Source organism: Cervus elaphus, chromosome X (assembly GCF_910594005.1).
Source record: "Cervus elaphus chromosome X, mCerEla1.1, whole genome shotgun sequence".
NCBI classification, from domain to species: Eukaryota; Metazoa; Chordata; class Mammalia; order Artiodactyla; family Cervidae; genus Cervus; species Cervus elaphus.
Genome location: NC_057848.1, coordinates 123,879,256 through 123,899,373, shown reverse-complemented (window position 1 = coordinate 123,899,373; position 20,118 = coordinate 123,879,256). Strand labels below are relative to the sequence as shown.

At 40.7% G+C, this 20,118-nt stretch overlaps 1 protein-coding gene across 3 annotated transcripts in view; it reads left to right on the top strand.

Moving 5' to 3' along the window:
* Positions 1-14,684, top strand: part of FAM120C (family with sequence similarity 120C) — a 140,357-nt gene extending 125,673 nt beyond the window's left edge. The window contains exons 13-17 of one of the 3 annotated variants that reach the window (XM_043895278.1): positions 1,152-1,353; positions 5,668-5,806; positions 6,189-6,246; positions 7,677-7,728; positions 9,774-9,900. In XM_043895278.1, coding sequence (XP_043751213.1) covers positions 1,152-1,353; positions 5,668-5,806; positions 6,189-6,246; positions 7,677-7,721 — 444 coding nt within the window. In that variant the 3' untranslated portion in view covers positions 7,722-7,728; positions 9,774-9,900. Of the gene's footprint in view, positions 1-1,151; positions 1,354-5,667; positions 5,807-6,188; positions 6,247-7,676; positions 7,729-9,773 lie in introns of all 3 variants that reach the window. The other 2 variants (XM_043895277.1, XM_043895279.1) reach the window with 2 other exon arrangements.
* The last annotated feature ends 5,434 nt before the right edge of the window (positions 14,685-20,118 follow it).

Below are 20,118 nucleotides of genomic sequence, written 5' to 3'. Positions count from 1 at the left end.
GACACTGGGGAAGGAGGTAGCAGAAGTGGGAGAATGTGTCTGACCTTAACCTAACTTGGTCAAGGATGGTCCCAAAGCCCCAGGGTCTATGTACATGTTACAAAATCATGTTGGGAAGAGTTTTGGTGGCGGTGTTTTGTTTTGTTTTGTTTTGTTTTTAATAATGGGCTTCAAGTTTTCATATTCCTTTTTTTTTTTGCTCTGAGTTATTTTTTCCCCATGGAATGAATGCTCAGATATACTATATACCTTTCCCCTCATTCTTAGAATTTCATTTCACTTACTTACAAAAACTAAGTCATTTTTTCAAATGATATTTTTTGTAAAGAAACTAGTTTGGAAATAGAAGTGGGAAGTAAAATAGACGGCAGAGTAAAAGCAGGGGATACTTTTTGCAATAAAGACTTGGGAAAGATGAAAGAAGGCAAGGGAAAGGAGCCCTTACTTTCTTCTTTGTCCATTTGTGCGGAATAAGCTGAGAGATTAGAGAAGAGGCCAGCAAACTACAGAAAGATTTTTTTTAATTTGAATTTTTATTCCAATAAAACTTTTTGAAACATGGCCACATTCATTCATTCACATATTGTCCATGACTGCTTTCATACTACAATGGCAGAGTCAGGTAGTTGTGACAGAAACAGTATGGCCTACAAAACCTATCTGGCCCTTTTCAGAACAAGTTTGCTGACCTCTTGACTAGAGGCATGGACTTCTCCTGGATAGAGGTTGTGGTCTCTGATCCTGAGTATGAGGGAGAAGGTTAAAAGGGTTTGTGTCAAGTTTTGTTCTCTCTTTACGTAATTCTATTACCTGCCCCTTAAAAAATAACCTAGCCTATTGCTGGCTGTGTGATTGGCCATTACTAAATACTCTTTGTTGTATTTGTCTTTCTTGACCTAATCAAGGTGCTTCATAAGCCCTTGGTCAGAACTTAGTATGATGGTATTTTGGCATCATGCAAAGAGTAGGAGCTTTGGTGTCAGGCAGGCTTCCCTGAGTATGTTACCTTGAGCCATTTAACTCCAGGCCATGATTCTGTTCGTGGGAATAGACTTGTGAGTTTGTACATAGACCACCCAATACTGTGCCTGAAACATAGGAGAAGTTTTAAAAATTGCAGCTGCTATTATTACTCTGTTCCTCATTTGAAGACTGACCTGGCAACCAAAGTGGAGAAGATGAGACAGAGCATACTTGAAGGAGTCAACATGAACCATCCACCACCGCCTTCTCTACTTCCATCACCTACCTTTGTGCCTCCCATGGTGCCCTCTCTCTACCCTGTTTCACTTTACCCCCGAGCCATGGGCCCAATGCCACCTCCCCCTCAAGGAAGGAGCCGGGGGTTTGCAGGTCAGTACCTAAAAATAAGGTGTTTGTCAGTGTCAATTTCATAATAACCCATCCAGTAATTATTGCCAGTTACGGAATCAGCAGTTTCATATACATCTTATCTCACTTACCATCTGTGCTGTAGTGTGGTTTGAAGAGTAGCTTATTGAAATGGAGGGGTGTAGCCTGGGGAAGAAAGCCCACTGACTTCCCAGACTACTCTCCATGGAAGTGATTAGTCCCTAAGGTTTTGACTTATGAAATAACTGATGTAGAAACCAAGAGTCACAGTTTACTTTTGAGAACTGCAGTTCATGTGAACTGGGTCTTCATGGTTGCTGGTTAGCTCACTCATTCCCCATAGACAGGTGTACACAGGAGCTTGCAAGAAGAGCAGTGGGAAGTCAGTAAATGACTAGTGTCAGCAAACAACCATAGCTTGATATACCCATTTCTACTCTGAGAGTAGATCTAACACATTTCCAGAAGCATAGAGAGAAATAAGTCACAGTCTGTACCCTCTCTGGGATTGCGTTTTAGTGAGGAAAGCAAATACACACACACACATGTGGATCCACATATACATATACTGGGTTAGGCAAAAAGTTCCTTCATTTTTAAAGTTAAAATAAAAGGGTCTTTTCATTTTCACCATGAACTTCATTGAACAAGGTATTCATCGTTTTGTCCCATTACCTTCTGCCATTTTTCAGGCAACTTCATAATTCCATCTTCCCAAAACTTTTTTTTTTTTTGCAAAGAATAGTTCCAGGTGTCTTTGATAGTCTTCCAAGGAATTGAAATTTTTTCCATTAAGAAAATTTTGTAAAGACTAAAATAAATGGAAATCTGAAGGTGCGGTGTCTGGTGAATACGGTGGATGAATCAGAACTTCCCAGCCAAGCTGTAACAGTTGTTGCCTGATCATCAAAGAAACATATAGTCTTGCACTATCCTGATGGAAGATTTTGCATTGTCTGTTGACTAATTCTGGATGCTTTTTATTGGGTGCTGCTTTCAGTTGGTCTAATTGGGAGCAGTACTTGTTGGAATTAATCGTTTGGTTTCCCAGAAGGAGTTCATAATAGAAGACACCCTTCCAATCCCACCATATATACAACGTCACCTTTTTCAGATGAAGACTGAACTTTGATGTGGTTGATGGTGGTTCATTTCACTTACTGCATGATCTCTTCCATTCCACAGTATTGTCCAGTATCCACTTTTAATTATCCATCACAATGAAACGTTTTCATTACGTTTAAGTAGAGAATCATAAGCAGAATTATAGTCAAGAAGGTTTCCCCTTAACTTATGTGGAACCCTAACATCAAAGCGATGAACATAACCAAGCTGGTGCAAATAATTTTCAACATTTGATTTAAATATTTTGAGTATATCGGCTATCTCTCACATGGTGTAACATTGACTGTTCTCAATTAATGTCTCCATTTGATCCCAATCAACTTCAAGTGGTCCACCTGACTCTGGCGCATTGTTCAGTGAGAAATCTCTAGTACAAAACTTCTTAAACCACTTCTGATGTGTTCGATCGGTCACAGCACTTTCTCCATACACTGCACAAATCTTTTTTTTTTTTTTTTTTGCATTTCAGTTGTGTTTTTACCTTTCTTTTTTAAATAAATGCACGCTGATATGACAGCTGTCACAATACAATCTAACAAAATTGTTTCAAATGAAGTTAAAGACAACTAAGCACTACTAGAGCCATCTTACAGGAAAAAATAAACCTTTTGACCAACACAATATATACACACACATGTATGTATAAATTATGGTGATATCTGAACTGTGGCTTAATGACAAACAAACATTCTTGCTTAGGTAGGTCAGGTACTGATCCTGATAATTCAAACAACCTTTTTTCCTGGTGAAGCAATATTTTAATGGGGCATTTTAACATGAAATGTCAAGATTCTGTGATCGGGTGAGAGTGGTATGGTTGAAGTGTTTGTTGTGTATTGCTCATCACTTTAAAAATAGTAAAGCTTGGAAGTCGAAATTTGTCTTAAGTTAAGGGTCACAAAATTCAGCATGGATGTTTTAGTTCAAGGATGTGCCTAGGTGAGCAGTGTAAATGTCTGCTCAGTTAGTTCACTCAGGCAATGACTAGGTCTCACAAACCAGGGAGCCAGCCCTTCATTCCATCCTTTGAAGATGTTTTTACAGATGCCTGCTCTCATTCTTTACATGCTGATTTTATTGTGTCTCAGAAGATAGCTTTAATTAAGGCCAAGTTCTCAGAAGGTCCTCACCATTGTCCCAGCTCCCAGTGATAAAACCTAGTCTCCAATTACTGGTGGCCCCCAAATGCAAGTCTTTCTTGCCCTCTTAGGATTGGCTAGTCACCTAATTCCTTAGACTCCCATTTTTATATAAATGAGGGGCTCTTTGCTAACAACCTGCTAAGTGAGTGAAGAGTTATTAATATTTGGGTTTTTTCCATAAAATAAAGTTAAAGGCTTACTAGCATTCTCTGTTTTATGAAAGCTTTCTTTTGTGCCAAATTGCAGACCTGTACTCTGCTTGTGAGTTCACACACAGAGTTGGAATTTTCTGTTTTAAGATGATATCATGCTATCTTGTCTTTAATTGGTTCTGGTTTTCAACTGTTGCTATTCTTACTTTGTAATCATAAATCACTGTTAGTTTGTTGTTGTTCAATCGCTAAGTTGTGTCCAGCTCTTTGCGACCCCATGAATTGCAGCACACCAGACTTCCCTGTCCTTCACTGTCCCCCAGAGTTTGCTCAAACTCATGTCCATTGAGTCAGTGATGCCATCCAACCATCTCATTCTGTCTCCCCTTCTTCTGCCCTCAATCTTTCCCAGCATCAGGGTCTTTTCCAATGAGTTAGCTGTTCGCATCAGGTGGCCAGAGTATTGGAGCTTCAGCATCAGTCTTTCCAATGAATATTCAGGACTGATTTCCTTTAGGATTGAGTGGTTGGATCTCCTTGCTGTCCAAGAGACCCTCAAGAGTCTTCTCCAGCACAATTCGAAAGCATCAATTCTTCATTAAACTGTTAGTTTAGTTTCATTATTTTTTGTTCTGTTTGGTTATTTGACTAATCCTCCAGTGTGTAGTGACATGCATTTGAATCAAAAGTAGTTTTGGTCTGTTACATGAGGGTATATAAATTTATGTATCAGTTCAGTTCAGTTGAGTTGCTCAGTCGTGTCCGACTGTTTGCCACCCCATGGACTGCAGCATGCCAAGCCTCTCTGTAAATCACCAACTCCCGGAGTTTACTCAAACTCATGTCCATTGAGTCAGTGATGCCATCCAACCATCTCATCCTCTGTCGCCCCTTCTCCTCCCGCCTTTAATCTTTCCCAGCATCAGGGTCTTTTCAAATGAGTTGGTTCTTTGCATCAGGTGGCCAAAGTATTGGAGTTTCAGCTTCAACATCAGTCCTTCCAATGAATATTGATTTCCTTTAGGATGGACTGGTTGGATCTCCTTGCGGTCCAAGGGACTCTCAAGAGTCTTCTCCAATACCACAGCTCAAAAGCATCAATTCTTTGGCGCTCAGCTTTCTTTATAGTCCAGCTCTCACATCCATACATGACTACTGGAAAAACCATAGCTTTGACTAGATGGACCTTTGTTGGCAAAGTAACGTCTCTGCTTTTTAATATCCTGTCTACGTTGGTCATAACTTTTCTCCCAAGTAGTAAGCATCTTTTAATTTCATGGTTGCAGTCACCATCTGCAGTGATTTGGGAGCCCCAAAAAATAAAGTATTCCACTGTTTCCACTGTTTCTCCATCTATTTGCCATGAAGTGATGGGACTGGATGCCATGATCTTTGTTTTCTGAATGTTGAGCTTTAAGACAACTTTTTCACTCTTCTCTTTCACTTTCATCAAGAAGCTCTTTAGTTCTTCTTCACTCTCTGCCATAAGGGTGGTGTTATCTGCATATCTGAGGTTGTTGATATTTTTCCTGGAAATACATGTGTACATGAAATAAATTCATTTCCTGCTTTAAAAAGGTAGTTTTGGCCTATAATTTTCCAATAGCTAGATCTTAAGACCTCATTCTCTCTCCACAAATATTGAATGCCTACAGTGTATAGGCTCTGTAGTTGAAAAATGAATCTGGCACACCCCACTTGCTAAAGTGGATGCATGTAGATTTTCAACCCCTTCTGAAATTTGCTTCCACCATGACCCTTTGTTGTTATCACAGTCTTTTTATCATAGAGAAATGGAAAAATACATAGAGTAGGTGGGCTGTGGATCTTTTATTCCACCTCTTATCCTACCTTGCACTTGCCATTCACTGCTACCATTGTTCCTCTCTTTCTAGGACTCCATCCAATCCCACCCCAAGGAGGAAAACTGGAGATCGCTGGGATGGTTGTGGGCCAGTGGGCTGGCAGCAGATCCTCCAGGGGGCGAGGCTCCTTTGGCATGCAAGTGGTTTCTGTCGGTGGGCCAGGAAAGGGGTATGTGTTTGAACAGGTTGGTATAAGCTAGTGTCAATTAAGGTGCTCTTGGGAAAATGCCCAGCTATTGAACCCTTTTATTAAGGTAAGCGGCATGAACTAACTTTGCATTTTTAAAGCCAGTTTTCAGTTGAGTTCAGTAAACATATAGTAAATGCCCTGCCTTGAAACAGTTTTTGCCCTAGAGGAGGACTTGGGACATGGGACAATTCAGTATAACGTAGAAGTGACAGAGATTTACACTGGTAACACAGAGGAGAGGCATCTAACCTAAGAGGGTCAAACTTGCTAGTGGAGGTGAGTAGTTAATTAAGTGAAAATGGAAGTGTGGGCTTTATGTGTTCCTCATGATCACTTTCCCCTCCCCCTCCACTTTCTAAAGGCATGGAAAAGAACAGACTGGTAGAGGAGCCAAAGGACACAAAAAAGGAAATAAACAAGTAAGTACCTTTTTGAGATGATCTCCCTCTTCTTGTTTTTGTTTGTTTGCAAGAGATCAGATCAGGCATGGAAACCTGGGAGCTTTCATAGCTTCTCCCAGCATTTGATTTCATCTGCCTACTCTCTAGCAGTCTGTTGAGGGTTATCTGCCCAGGCTGTTCCCACAGGGCTGCAGAGTGTTATCCTTTTCCCTGAGTGAGGCCACAAAATAGAAACCTGGTACTGTGTCCTAAAGACCTGCATTTAGCAAAGCATTACTACATGAACCATAAAGAGGCCAACGTGAAATTAACAGTGGGATTCCAACAGCACACCTCAGTTTCTGTGGTGCTACCAGAGATGCTTAGAAAATTGGACTTTTGCCTTTACTGATGATGGGAAAGGAGGAGGCACTGCCATTCTGCTTATTCTTGATGGTTCAGAATGGTCTGAAACTCAGTGGTCTTCAAATTCACTGGTCCCCCATCCCCCTGTAGAGATCCAAAATCTTGTACTGGCTTCAGACTGCTGGGCTCCTCGTAGCATAGTAACTATCATTTCTTAAGTGCCTGCTTTCTCCAAAGCCCTCTACTAGACATTTTACATGTGGTTTCTAATCCTCACAAAGGTCATTGATGAGACCATACTGCAAGGCAATTTTATCATCAGTCCTCAATTCCAGCTCAGCTCTCATATATACAGCCAGCCCTCATTGCATCCTTGTTACTCCCATTTTCTAATTTTTTCTCAAGGAATACAAATTTGCTTTAGTGTTATTTTGAGTCCAACATGAAACTACAGTGATAAGTCCCCTACACAACATATTTTGTAATGTACTCCAAAGCCAGAAAGCAGTGACTTTGGGTTTTTCCAAAGCTTCTCAGCTTTTTCCAGAAACTGCTCAGTAAGGGAAAAGGGATTGCACTGTGCAGGAAAACAGATCACTCAGGTAGCCTCCCATAAGGTAATACCCTATAAGATAGTCCTCTCATAAGGTTGGAGAAGGGAATGGCAACCCACTCCAGTATTCTTGTCTGGAAAATCCCATGGACAGAGGAGCCTGGTGGGCTATAGTCCATAGGGTCACAAAGAGTCGAACACAACTGAGCACACATACACATACATGAGGTAGTACAGCCTTGATGAATTCACCAGGGACTGATCAGTAGACATGCATACAGCCTAAAAAACTTGATATCTAAAAAAAAAAACTTGATATCTTTGGTACAATCATAGTGGATCCATCTTCCAGTGGTTGGCTCACATTAACCAACATCACAGAAATAGCTTTGTGGATATGGCTAAAGGAGTGGGGGAGGGGACGAGAAGGGAGAAGGTGAAAGGTAAAGTACTAATTTACAGTGGAAAGAAATAGTTATCACAATATGTTGTATACTTTTTCCTAGTCCCTCTTATAAATACATGTATTTATTATTTCCATTTTAAACAGGAGAAAACTGAGGCTCAGAAGAATGAAGCATCTTGCCCAAAATGACCATCAAGTTAGTATTAGAGTTGGCATTCTAGCTTGAGCTGACTGATTCCAAAACCCTGTACTGTGCTAATTCTGATACAGTATAACAACTGTAATTGTTAGACAAGATTCAGACCTAGGCCTTGCCTGACTCTTGTATGCATGCTCTTAACCATGTCTAATCAGAGCTTTCTTTCTCTAAGAGCAAGCTGCCAAGGAGGCCATGGTATCAGAAGTTTGCCTGAGGGTGTGGAATCAGAACAGTAATATTAGCTAGCAATTATTGAGTTCTTACAGCATGCCGGACACCACCATGCTTTACATGGTGTGTGTCATTGAATCCTTATATGAACCTATGAAATAGATAATATTATTCTCTATGCTTTATGGATACTATTTGATATCTAGTTAATATATACTATTCAGTTCAGTCACTCAGTTGTGTCAGACTCTGCAGCCCCATGGACTGCATGCAACACGCCAGGCTTCCCTGTGCATTACCAACTCCTGGAGCTTACTCAAACTCATGTCCATCGAGTCGGTGATACCATCCAACCATCTCATCCTCTGTCATATACTGTTATTCTCTTCTAGATGGGGAAACTAGGGGGAAAAAAGGGATAATAGATGATCTTAAATTCCTCTTAGTTAAGATTTCTTGGGGTACTGTTATCTACTCTAGAGATAGCCTGGCCAAGGAAATCCTTACATTGACTTTGTTTGTAGCTAAGGCATCTTCCCATCTGAGATAATTAACTGTTCCAGTTTATTAAATCTTCCATTACAGTCCTATCTTCATGAGATTATTCCTAGGTCAGTGGAGTTTTGTGTATTCTCAAATTCATCAGTCCCTTATTTGTTACATTTTTATTTCTTTGTTGACTCACATGGCTAATTCCTTCCATTGCTAGTTTCATCTTATCTTCAGGTTCTTGAGAAGCACTTCACAGTAACCTCTATGTTGTATAGGTATTGGAGACAAATGATCTAGCTTTGAATCTGGCAGTGCCACTTACCAGTTTTGTAACTTTGGGCAAGTTACTTACCCTCTCTCTGCCCTAGTTCCCTCATCTGTAAAAATGGAAGAATTGGCATCTACCTCAGAATTATTCTGAGTGTTAAATGAGATAATACATGTGAAGTATTTAACATAGAACCTGGTACATGGGAAGTGCTCAACAAAATTAGTAGTTATTATCTATAATGACCACATATTCAGTGGGCATTAGATTTCCATTATGTATTGCGTCAGTGGAAAGAACAATGTCTTTGGGATCAAACAGACTTGATGCAAGTCTGAGCTTGCCAATGACCTTGAGCAAGTCATTTTACTTTTTTGAGCCTCATTTGTCTTATCTGTGAAACCAGCATCAGAATACCTGGCATGCCCAACCACTTAATAATCAGAAACTCTTATTATTCCTAATAATACTCATTGGGAGCCAGTTCTGCACTTCAAGGTCATGCAGTTCATGACATTAGCATTTCAGGAGCAGTTACCATTGCTGAAACTAAAACCAAGTGATTGTTTTTAGTTATGAAAGATTCTGTGAAATATTGCACATAGATCTTATTGTTCATTTTCTTTTCCTTTCATTTACAAACCCAGCTGTCGATATTGGACGGCGTTGCATGGAAGTTAAAAGAATAAACTTGAGAGGCTGACTGACCTGGAGTGGAATCCTGGCCCCACTACTTTCTACTTGTATCTCCTTGAGCAAGTTACTTTAATCTTTTTGAGCCTCAGCTTCCTCATCTGTAAATGGGATGTCATAATATCTACCATATCAGGTCCCTTTTGGCATTTGAAAAAATACATTGTAAAACTTGGTAAATAGTAGCTGGGCCGTTATTGTGTTGTTGTCATTGCCATTAGATTCGAGTTAGATCCTTTTGTTGTCACCCTAAGTTCTCCAGACAGTGTCAGAGTGTACTAGGTGCTAACAAACGTTGGGCTTTCTGGTGTTTTTGAAGAACTGAAGCAGTTTCCACAGGCTAGCTTATCAACATGCTTGGGAAGGATCAGCCAGTTTTGGGATTACCATTCCTACTGACTATCTCTGTTTTTGACAGAGCTTTTCAGATGGAGTTTCTAAATCCCTGGAGCCTCAACAAGGTCGGTCTCGCTCACAGGTAGATGGAAACAGTGGCACATTGATCAAGGAAGAGAAGAATGATCATCTTCCACATCCATCACAGTGTGCCTTATCCAGAGACAGCAGTGTGTGTAATAACGGTAACCGGTACTTCCCCGGGAAGAATGGCGAGAAGAGCCGCTTACAAGAGCAAAAGCTAGGAACTGTGACACAACAGAAAGAGGAGTAACAAGCAAGAAGATGGCTTCAGCAGATCAGGAAGAGGGGAAAACCTATACTTCTCTGATTTTAGGCCTAAGTTAGAGGAAGACATGAAATGCTTACCCTAGTTTTGTTCAGGATTTTGATGGGGGTGTTCTTTCATATCCATCTTTTCCCCTTCCCTGTCTTTTTCTGGGCTTCCAGACTCAGCAGTCTGTTTCTAGAGAAGCTCTGATCAAATATGAATGGCAACAAGACTAGTTCCTATTCTCAAATTGAATATATAGTGCCAATATTCTCTTTACCTCCCCTGGGAGGCCATTAAGGCACAGACTATTGGGTATCATCACGTAACAGACTATTGGGTATCATCATGTAAGGACCTACAGAAAAGGTCTAGCTTTGGTTTTCTGAGTCTTTATTATGATGTTCATTTACAAAACCCATGGGATGGTGGATACAGCTACCTATGGCTTCCTAGCTTCGTTTTTTCTTTATGAACTGGTAGGGCCTTCGTACATAATCAGTATCCACATCCTTCTAACTCTTTTCCCCACTCACCTATGCCAGGGATTTGTACTACCGCCTCTAGCTCTGGCCTGACAATCAGATAGGTAGATGTTTTCAGGGAAGTGAGGTAGTATTGGTTATTTTATTTTTTTTATTCTTTTTTTAATTTTATACACTTAAAATAACTACCAATGGCCTTTGTACTGGGGGATTCAAGTGAGTCGAAAAAGTACTGGGCAGATTTTTCCTGCCTCTGAACTAAAGCATTATTTGTAAAATAGAAGATGTGGTGCAGTTCACCCACTCCCTGCTTCCCACTCCCTGCAAGGGGGGGAATCAATGTAATGAAATGATGTTCTAAAGGGAACTCAAAAGACTGTGTGTGTGTGTGTGTGTGTCTGTGTGTGTGTGTGTCTGTGTGTATGTCTGTGTCTGTGTCTGTGTACGGATGTTTGGGTGGATGTATATATGAATGTGTGTATCTATATGCATACACATACCCTTTATATAAAGAGACAGATCTATTTATCTATACATATTTTATATATATATATTAATATATGTGTATGTATGTATATATAAATATATATATGTTGTATATATATATTTATATACATGCACACACATACATGATGATGTCCCAGAAGATTTACTGAATTTCCCAGAAATGCTTCCACTGCTATGGAGTGGTGGGTTTCAGAAGACCACATTTTAAAAATCCTTACTAAGTCATAGCCCATCACAATTACGAGAAGATGGGCTTCTCTAAGCAGACAAAAAGTACTTTCCAGAGATTGCCTGTTCAGAACAACAAACAGTTGGGTTGTCACAAGCTTAATCTTGATCAGAGTCCTCACATCCCCTATCGTAAAAACAGGAGGTTGGAGTAGGATTGGGAAGAGTTGGGCGTTTTCTTATGAAGGAGCAGCCAGCCTGGTTGGGAAAGAGAAAGGGGATGGAAGGTAATTACCAGGGCTTGCAGCCAGTTTGGGGAAATCTCATCTGAAACTCTAGGATCAAACTGGCCTTAGGCTAGAATTGATTGCCATGAATCCCTGAAGGAGAGCAGGTAGGGAAGTGTGAGGAAACCGATAATTTGATTTTACATGCCTAGATTGTTTCATTTATTCATTGACATTTTGACTACTGGATCTTTTCATTTGCTTTGCAAGGAAGACTTCAGAGGACTCTGGCCTGGGCCAACAGGGGTGTTCTATGAAAAGTTCCCGGCCCCCAAGTAAGATCAGAATCTGCCCAGGACAAAGAATATGTTCCTCTTTGCGAGAGATACTCTTGAGACAGACTTGCACTTCCAGTTTCCCTCCTCAGCAGCCTAAGTATGAGGGACGGGAACATGGCTTGCAACAGATTAGCATGTGTCTTCATTCAGAAATTGAGGCTTCTAGCCTCATACACCTCCTTTTGGGCTTTATAATATTCTTGCCCAAGACGTACCATTTCTACAGGAACACAACTGACTAGACTTCTAGCAGGGTCCTCTCTCTTTTTAAAAAACCTCACACACCTTAACCCAGAGCAGGTCCTTGGTGACATTTTTCCAGACAACCAGAAAGCTGTTTGCTTACTGCCCACTTACAATGAGTGTATCATCATGAAAGATTGAAGATGCCTCAGACTGTTTTATCCTAGTCTGGCCCAGTTTAAGAGAACCCACAGTTTGCAGAGGTGGGGAGGTCTAGAATGCCTCTTCCCTTACCCAGACACTTCTTACATAAACCAGAGCAGGATGACAAGAATGCATACCCAGGCAAATGTAACCAATAATAAAGTGTACAAAAGCTTCCTCTATGGAATTGGCTCCCCTAGTTTTCCCCGCTCCTCTCCTAGCTTGCCCAATCTTTTACAACATCTTGACGGCTAGGACTTCTGTGTCCAGCAAGAGAAGGATTTAGTAGCGAACTTACATGACTTGGAAATTTTTTTCTGGAACCACAGAGGGAGGAGTCCTTTGGAGCTCTAAAAGTAACCAGAATCACCGAGCTATGTTAACTAGCTAGCTAGCTCCATTTTCTATTAGGAAGTACTTGGAGTTATATGGAAACGTATTTTCTTCAGTTGCTGTTTCTGTGAATCTTGAATCTATTTGATATGATCAAATGACAGTATTGTTAACTCTCACAGCATTAAGAAGATTTATTATTTGGTAGGCATTCACTGTGAGAAGTAAAACTACTGTTTGACAGGGATGATTCCAGTTTGCCAAAAGGCTTGCTTTTCTCCCTTCCACACACCTCTACTTTCTCCTAGCCTGGCCCAGGATGAAACAAGTGACTCACTTCCAGCTTCGATTTTTATTTAGTTTCAGAATTTTGGATTTGTAAGGTTACAAGAAAGAACTATAAAGGGTCATAGTCCTATATTTTATCTGCCAAGACATACAATTTAGAAGTCAGAAAGACTAAGGTTTATCACTGAAAGATTAACTTTTTCTAGTTTCAAGATCAACTTTTTCTAATTTCTTTCAAATTAGGGAACTGAGTCTGCTCTTTGTTGTGAGTACCACTTGAAGAGACTGTCATCCTTCATTTGAGGTTCAATTTCTGACTATGATGTGGCCTTTCTTGAACAAAGTCATACATCATTTAGGAACCCCCAGAAATGACCCCTTTACTTTGTAGGGCCATAATAAGCAAAAGCACCCTGGATATATACAGCCACAGATCCTCAAGGACTTGCAGTTCTTGATTTCTGCTGGTGTATCTTGGGGTCAGCCTATAACTCCCACCTTTATTCAGTAGCCAGTCTAGTCTGGACCAGGCCTGATAAACTTCTGCTCACTTGTACCATTTTCATTCTAAGCCAGTAGGACTTTGGGTAGACTTTAAAACCCAAGACATGGCACTTGCTTTGGCTAGTGACATTTGATTTTTGTCTGCATCTTGATTTCCTGGCATCGTTGGCCAAGTCACATTAACTTGTTTTAATCACTGAGAAAAACAGTCATGTAAGGCATTAGAGAGGGTGGTTAAGAAGGGGCGTGGGGAATGAATGTTTATGTAGGGTAGAAAGAATGTGGAATTAACTGCTTGGCTATAGAGATCCAGTCCACTGGAACCTTAGAAGGCTTCTGTAAGCATGTCAGTGCTACCCTTTCAACATTTAAGACTCCCCACCCCACATCAAAATGACAGTACAAGTAGACCACAGTTTAAAATAGCTAGTTAATTCTACTAAGGTTTAATCATTCTACTTGTTCAGTTCCTAATGCATATTTCCCAAATATGCTTGGGGTTTTGGGGGGTAAGTTCCCACTGTTCTATTGTGTGTCACCCTATATTTTTCTCCCTCTTGTGACTTTGGCACCTTCTTTTATTTGACTTTCCATTTTCTTTTCCCTTAGCTTATTGCTATAGTCTGCTGGTGCAGGTAGAGTTCAGTGTACCTATTCCCCTATTACTGCTAATTATCTTCAGGATTGTCAGAGGTTATTTTGCTGTTCTAAGAAAAGAACTTCATATTTTTTTTTACAAAACATTTTTTCCAAGGTAAAAGCAAAATAAAATACCCCCTGTGCTAGGGTGCCCACTGCAGCTTTTGACATTGCCCTTGTACTTTTTTATAGATGCTCTCTTTGTCCGTGTTGGTAGTAACTGATGACTAGTGGATTTTCATGTAAATGAAACAAATTACACATTTCAGTTTTTATTAATCTTTCATAACCCTGCCAAAGCTGATGACTTAATTTTAGTTACTTCCCAGAAGACACTTCCTCATCCACCTTTTATTTTATTCTATTCTATTTCTAGAATAACATACTAGGTAAAGAAACTTTAACTACAAGGATTCATTGATTTTTAGTGCTCCCTGAAATAAATGATGTTATTGACAAAAGTAAAATCTTTCATTGTTTTTTCCTGTGTTAATATCTCTTCTCCTGTGCTCTTGACAGTGTGTTTAGTGGATGGATAATATGTATTTCTCTTCCAAATTCCCTGCCTTTTTTGGCCCACCTCACCACAAAAGCTCCATAGTTTATTAATGTAAGTTTGAATGGATGCTTCTTAGGGGAAACTGCAGGAGTTAAGGAAAGTGTTTCAGAAAGGAATGAAAATGTCTCAGGAGTTGTTCTGTGATGGAAATTGGTCTGGTGTTCTGTTAATGCTGATGGAAAGAAACTTACAGTGCTTAATAAAAGTCTATTCTTTTAGTTAAAAAATGTGAAATAATTTTGGGTGTGTGAAGTTTAATTTCTTCTCCCATTTCTGGACTTTTTTCTGTAAATGGAGGTTATACTTGTCTCAATTCAGAAGTGTTACACAAAGACTTAAGAATCTGTTTGTAGTTGAACATTAGGGCATGAGAGCCAGTACAAGAATCATTAAAAGGAAGGGCATATATAGTTTCCTACTGAACTTCTTTATTTGGATGTTCTAAAGGCACCTTTGACTTCACATTTCCAAACTAAGCCTATCTTCTCTTCCAAAGCCTGCTTCTCTCCATGAGTGACACTACCTTCTACTCAATTGTCTATACCACAAACCAACCTGGGAGTTATCCTTGATGCATGCCTTTCCCTCATTTCTCAAGTCCAGTTTGTGACAAGATCTGTTGGTAACACTCAGCCATCTTTCTTTTTATCACAACTGTCTCTTTCATCTCCCTACTTGCTGTGGCTTAGTTCAGGCCTCCTTATGTCTCACCTGAATTGTTGTAGTTGCTCCTCTGCCTTATTCCTAACCAGGCAACTGTGAGCAAATTTTGTGTCTACGTGTATGTATCTTTTCCGAGTGAAAGGGTGCGTACCTTTTTCAGTTGCTTTAAGAAGTCTTAAGAAGTTAAAAACAACTGCTTTAATACATCACGCTTATCAGCTTCCAGAGAAATCTGTCCGAACATGCTACATGCCTGCTTCCATGGTGCCTTCATGATCTGGCAGCCTCATTTCCTGCCACCCCAACTTATCTAGCTACACTAAAGCGCATTCTACACATTACACTGTTAATATCCATTTCTTCTCATTTGCTTATATCATTTCCTAGAATCCCTCTCTCTTCTTGTCTCCGGTACAGTGTCAACTTTTCCCTCCAGATTCAGCTCATGTCTTTTTGGTTCTTTTCCCAATCCCTTACTGGGGATCCCTGTACAGACTCACCACAGCCAGTCCCTGTAGCACTTCACTGCATCTCTGCCACTAGACTAAACTTGAACAATTTTGTTTTGGCATCTGCCACCATGCATGCACTTAGAAATGTTTGATGACTAAATTAAGGACAGCTAAAACATGTTTGAAAATGTTCTATGGTGCAAAACAGATTGTAGATTTTTGAGGCAGAGGATGTGTTGGTGGCAAAATGCAGAAAGATTGAATATGAAGGTTCATCACGGAATGCTATTCATTTAAGTGTGCTTTTAAATGGGGCTCTTAAAAAAAACAAAACAGAGTCCTGACTTCCCTGGTGGTTCAGTGGTAAAGAATCTACCAGTCAATGCAGGACATAGATTCCATCCCTGATCCAGGAAGATCCCACATGCTACAGAGCAACTAAGCTCATGCGCCACAACTATTGAGCCTGTGCTCTAGAGCCTGCGAGCCGCGACTACTGAAGCTCATGTACCCTAGAGCCAGTACTCCACAACAAGAGAGACCACCGCAATGAGAAGCCTGCACACCTCAACTAGAGAGTAGCCCCTGCTCAACCACAACTAGAGAAAAGCTTGCACAGCAGTGAAGACCCAGCACAGCCAAAAATAAAAATAAAATTTAAAAGAGTTAAAATAAAAAAATTTTTAAAAGAGTTCTGAGTCATCTATGAGCAATAGACTGATGCTTAAAGCAGAATCTGAAGCCAGGACTCTAGAGTAGATTCTTACCTTACTGCTTCTGCTGAGTATTGCTAGCTAGGCTCGACCTCTGTGACTGCTCTGTGCCCTGTGTGTACAGGTTGCAGAAGGAAACAGCTGAGCCTAAAGGCAAGCATTAGAGGTTACTGAAGTTTGTAAACACTTTGCCTTAAATGAAAACTCATTTGTAAAACTTTGTTTTATAGTTGGTTCATTATGGCTATAGATGTTTTTTCCTAACCTTTGCTCTCTAGGTGTTGGGTCTCAGAATTTGATAGTGGAAACCTTGATAATCTGTTCATCTTTTAAACCTTGCTAATAAAGATGAATAAATGTTCACATGGACATCAACTAATCTAATCAGATGGACCAAAGAGGTCACTTTTCAGAACCTATTTTCATATCTAAACTGAGTCACTGCAGACTAACATAGAGCTCACCCTTTTCCAAAAAAAAAAAAAAAAACCTACTATCTCTGCAATACTTTTAGGGTTTGACATCATTGGGAAGGCACAGTGCAATTTAAGAAATAGATTGTTACATCTATCATGGCTGGAAGAGTACTTATTCATATAGTGATACATGTGCCTTTCCTTTTTCACTAGTTTCATATTCCTAGGCTTTCCTTTTGTTTTTGTGGTACTTATAAGGAAAACAGGCAGAATCTGATAAGAAAGTTCTAGTCAGTTGAAGAGACTTTAAAATCAGTAAGTCTCTTGCTGTCATAGGATGAGTAAATGAGGGATCAACTGCAGAAACTGGACATTCAAAATACCTCTCCTAAAAACCAGTCCCACAATCCTATTTTGGCAGAGTATGTGAAGAGGAGACCCAATTTCTAAATGAAGAAACTTTGCCTTTTCTCTCTCACGTTGAAAAGCTGACATACAATGTAGGTGATACTCTGTCCCTTAACTGTGCCTTTTTTTGACTTTGTATATGTTGAAAGAGATAATATCTTTTGAGGAACATGTGTCAAGCAGGAACCTTGGCATGGATTTGATTTCAGTTGTTTTAAGGCTTAATGAAATGCCTTTATTAGCTTTCCAAACTTTTTTTTATATATGAATACAACAGACTGAGGAGCTGGATCTTCTGCTATACTCACGTGCCTAAAGCTATCATTACTGTCTTGGACAAAGTGGCAAAAGGTAACATAAAATCTTTGTTGTGAATTAGTCAGTAGGGTCTGACACACGCTAACAAGGTTCCTGACTAGTGCCTCAGTTTTTCAGCACCTTAAGCATGATAAGGGCTTCCCTGGTGGCTCAGACAGTAAAGCATCTGCCTGCAATACAGGAGACCCGGGTTCGATCCCTGGGTCGGGAAGATCCCCTGGAGAAGGAAATGGCAACCCACTCCAGTACTCTTGCCTGGAAAATTCCATGGACGAAGAAGCCTGGTAGGCTACAGTCCATGGGATCTCACAGAGTCAGACATGACTGAGCAACTTCACTTCACTTCACTTCAAGCATGATAAAATTCAGTCAACAATAGAGTATTTCAATTAGAAAAAAGAATTTGATAGTGGGAAATCTTTACATTTGGCCTTTAAAAGTTACTGTTAACTGAGGACCTATTAGGTCAAGCATAGTACTAGGCTTCTCAGGTGATGCTAGTGGTAAAGAACATGCCTGCCAAAGTAGGAGACATAAGAGACGTGGATTCAATCCCTGGGTTGGGAAGATCCCCTGGAGGAGGGCATGGCAACCCACTCCAGTATTCTTGCCTGGTGAATCCAATGGACAGAAGATCCTGGTGGGCTCCAGTCCATGGGGTTGCAGAGTCAGACACTACTAAAGTGACTTAGCATAGTACTGAGAGTTAACTTTGGCAGGTTGATAAGGAGTCCAAGCCTAAGACCCCTTTATGGAGGAGGTAAGCATTCTTTTTCACATTCTTTTGCTGTAGAAAAGTAGGCCTCATAGGCAGCAGTATCTCTTGTTCAAGGACATGTCTCTTTTTGAGCTTTGGATGTATGTTACGGGGGAAAGTCTGGGTAAAAACTTCCACAGCCTTGAGCTCTGGGTTAACCTGTTCCTTCTGACTAATGTGCTGATGTCATCCCAGGATGTTTGTTACAGGAAAGGATCAGCAAAGTTCTCACAGCCTTGAGGTATTTTTTATCTATTCTCAGCAGCTAGTTGAGATGTATATAAAGCCCTACTTAAATTAGTGAGGTGGGTGCTCTTCTGCCCCCTTCTGATATCTATGTCAGAAGCTTTTTCTGTCACTTTCACTTTAAATAAAATCTACACAAAGCTCTGAGTGACTTGAAACTGTCTTTGGTCCCGGAGTTAAATCTCCTTCAGAGACCACGAATCCCGCGGCCCTGTTCACCATTTACCACTAAGCTATCATTTGGGTGCTCGTCCAGGATCTTCAAGACAAGGTAAGGACACTTGGAGCTCTAGTTTTTTTTGTTCTCCTAGTAAACACGTTTTCTGCTTTGTTAACTCGACAGTGTGCCTGTGCAAGTGATTGACTGAAAGCCAGAGATGCACAAAACAAGTGCGAAGCGAGAGTAGAGCCCAGTTTGTGTTTCCGTGGCACCTCATAACGACTGAGGGCAGCCCCAAAGGGGAGCCTGTCGAGGATTTATACTGACCTGGTGATACCAAGAGGCAGCCAACATCCCCGCGAGGGGAGCAGCCAGAAATGGATGAAGTGTATGGACCAAACTTTCTTTTCTCAGTCACCTTTTCCTGGTCTTTTTGACCATTTTATAACTGCCTGGAGAATTGAAACTGTTAACCTAATCTGTCAAATCATAGACTTTCAAGGGACTTGCCATCCATTCTGTTACTGTATACTATTACTTAGACCTCAAATTTGGATTGACAGTCACAAAGCACCTAGTCTTGCTAGAAGCCAAAAGTTACACCTGGGTTGTCTTTTCATGCACTGCAGACAGGAGCACAATTGGGAGCTGGGTGGAGCTCTGACTCCAGGAACATCTCTTAGGTTAGAGATTGTTCCCTTAGCCGCCTGCCTTGGGCCAACAACCTGAAAATGAATCCTTGTCACAGCTGTGCATCTGGTCTATATGGATGGAGGCACTGCTGGCAACTGTGAGATTTCTGAGGACACAGATTGGGAATTCCAGGATCTGATCAGATTGGAAGTGCAATGGGCTTCATTTGGTAAGGCTGGCTCTTAGCAGGCCAGAGGAGGTTCTCCAGTGGCTTTTGTCTCAACTCCTTAGATATTCTTTCTGTGTAATCTGTGGAAATGAACTGGAAGGATTGGCCCTAATAGCTCAACAAAAATCACTTTTTCCTCGCTGGCTGGCCCTTTACCACCTTTTTTTTTTTAATCACATATCAACCCGGGTATCATCAGAGGAGGAGCAGAAATCATGCAAAGGTTTTAATGGTGAGGAACTGGACATCAATCTGGGATGCTATCAGGACTACCCCTGCTGCATCTGCACCCCACCTCAGTGGTAGAATGGGGAGGGATGGTAATGAGACACCTGCATCGGTAAGTTCAATTTAGTTCAATTGCTCAGTAGTGGCCAACTCTTTGCAACCCCATGGACTGCAGCACACCAGGCTTCCCTGTCTATCACCAACTCCTGGAGCTTGCTCAAACTCATGTCCATCGAGTCAGTGATGCCATCCAACCATCTCATCCTCTGTTGTCCCCTTTTCCTCCTGCCTTCAATCTTTCGCAGCATCAAGGGCTTTTCCAGTGAGTCAGTTCTTCCCATCAGGTAGCCAAAGTATTGGGGCTTCAGCTTCAGCATCAATCCTGCCAATGAATATTCAAAACTGATTTCCATTAGGATTGACCGGTTTGATCTCCTT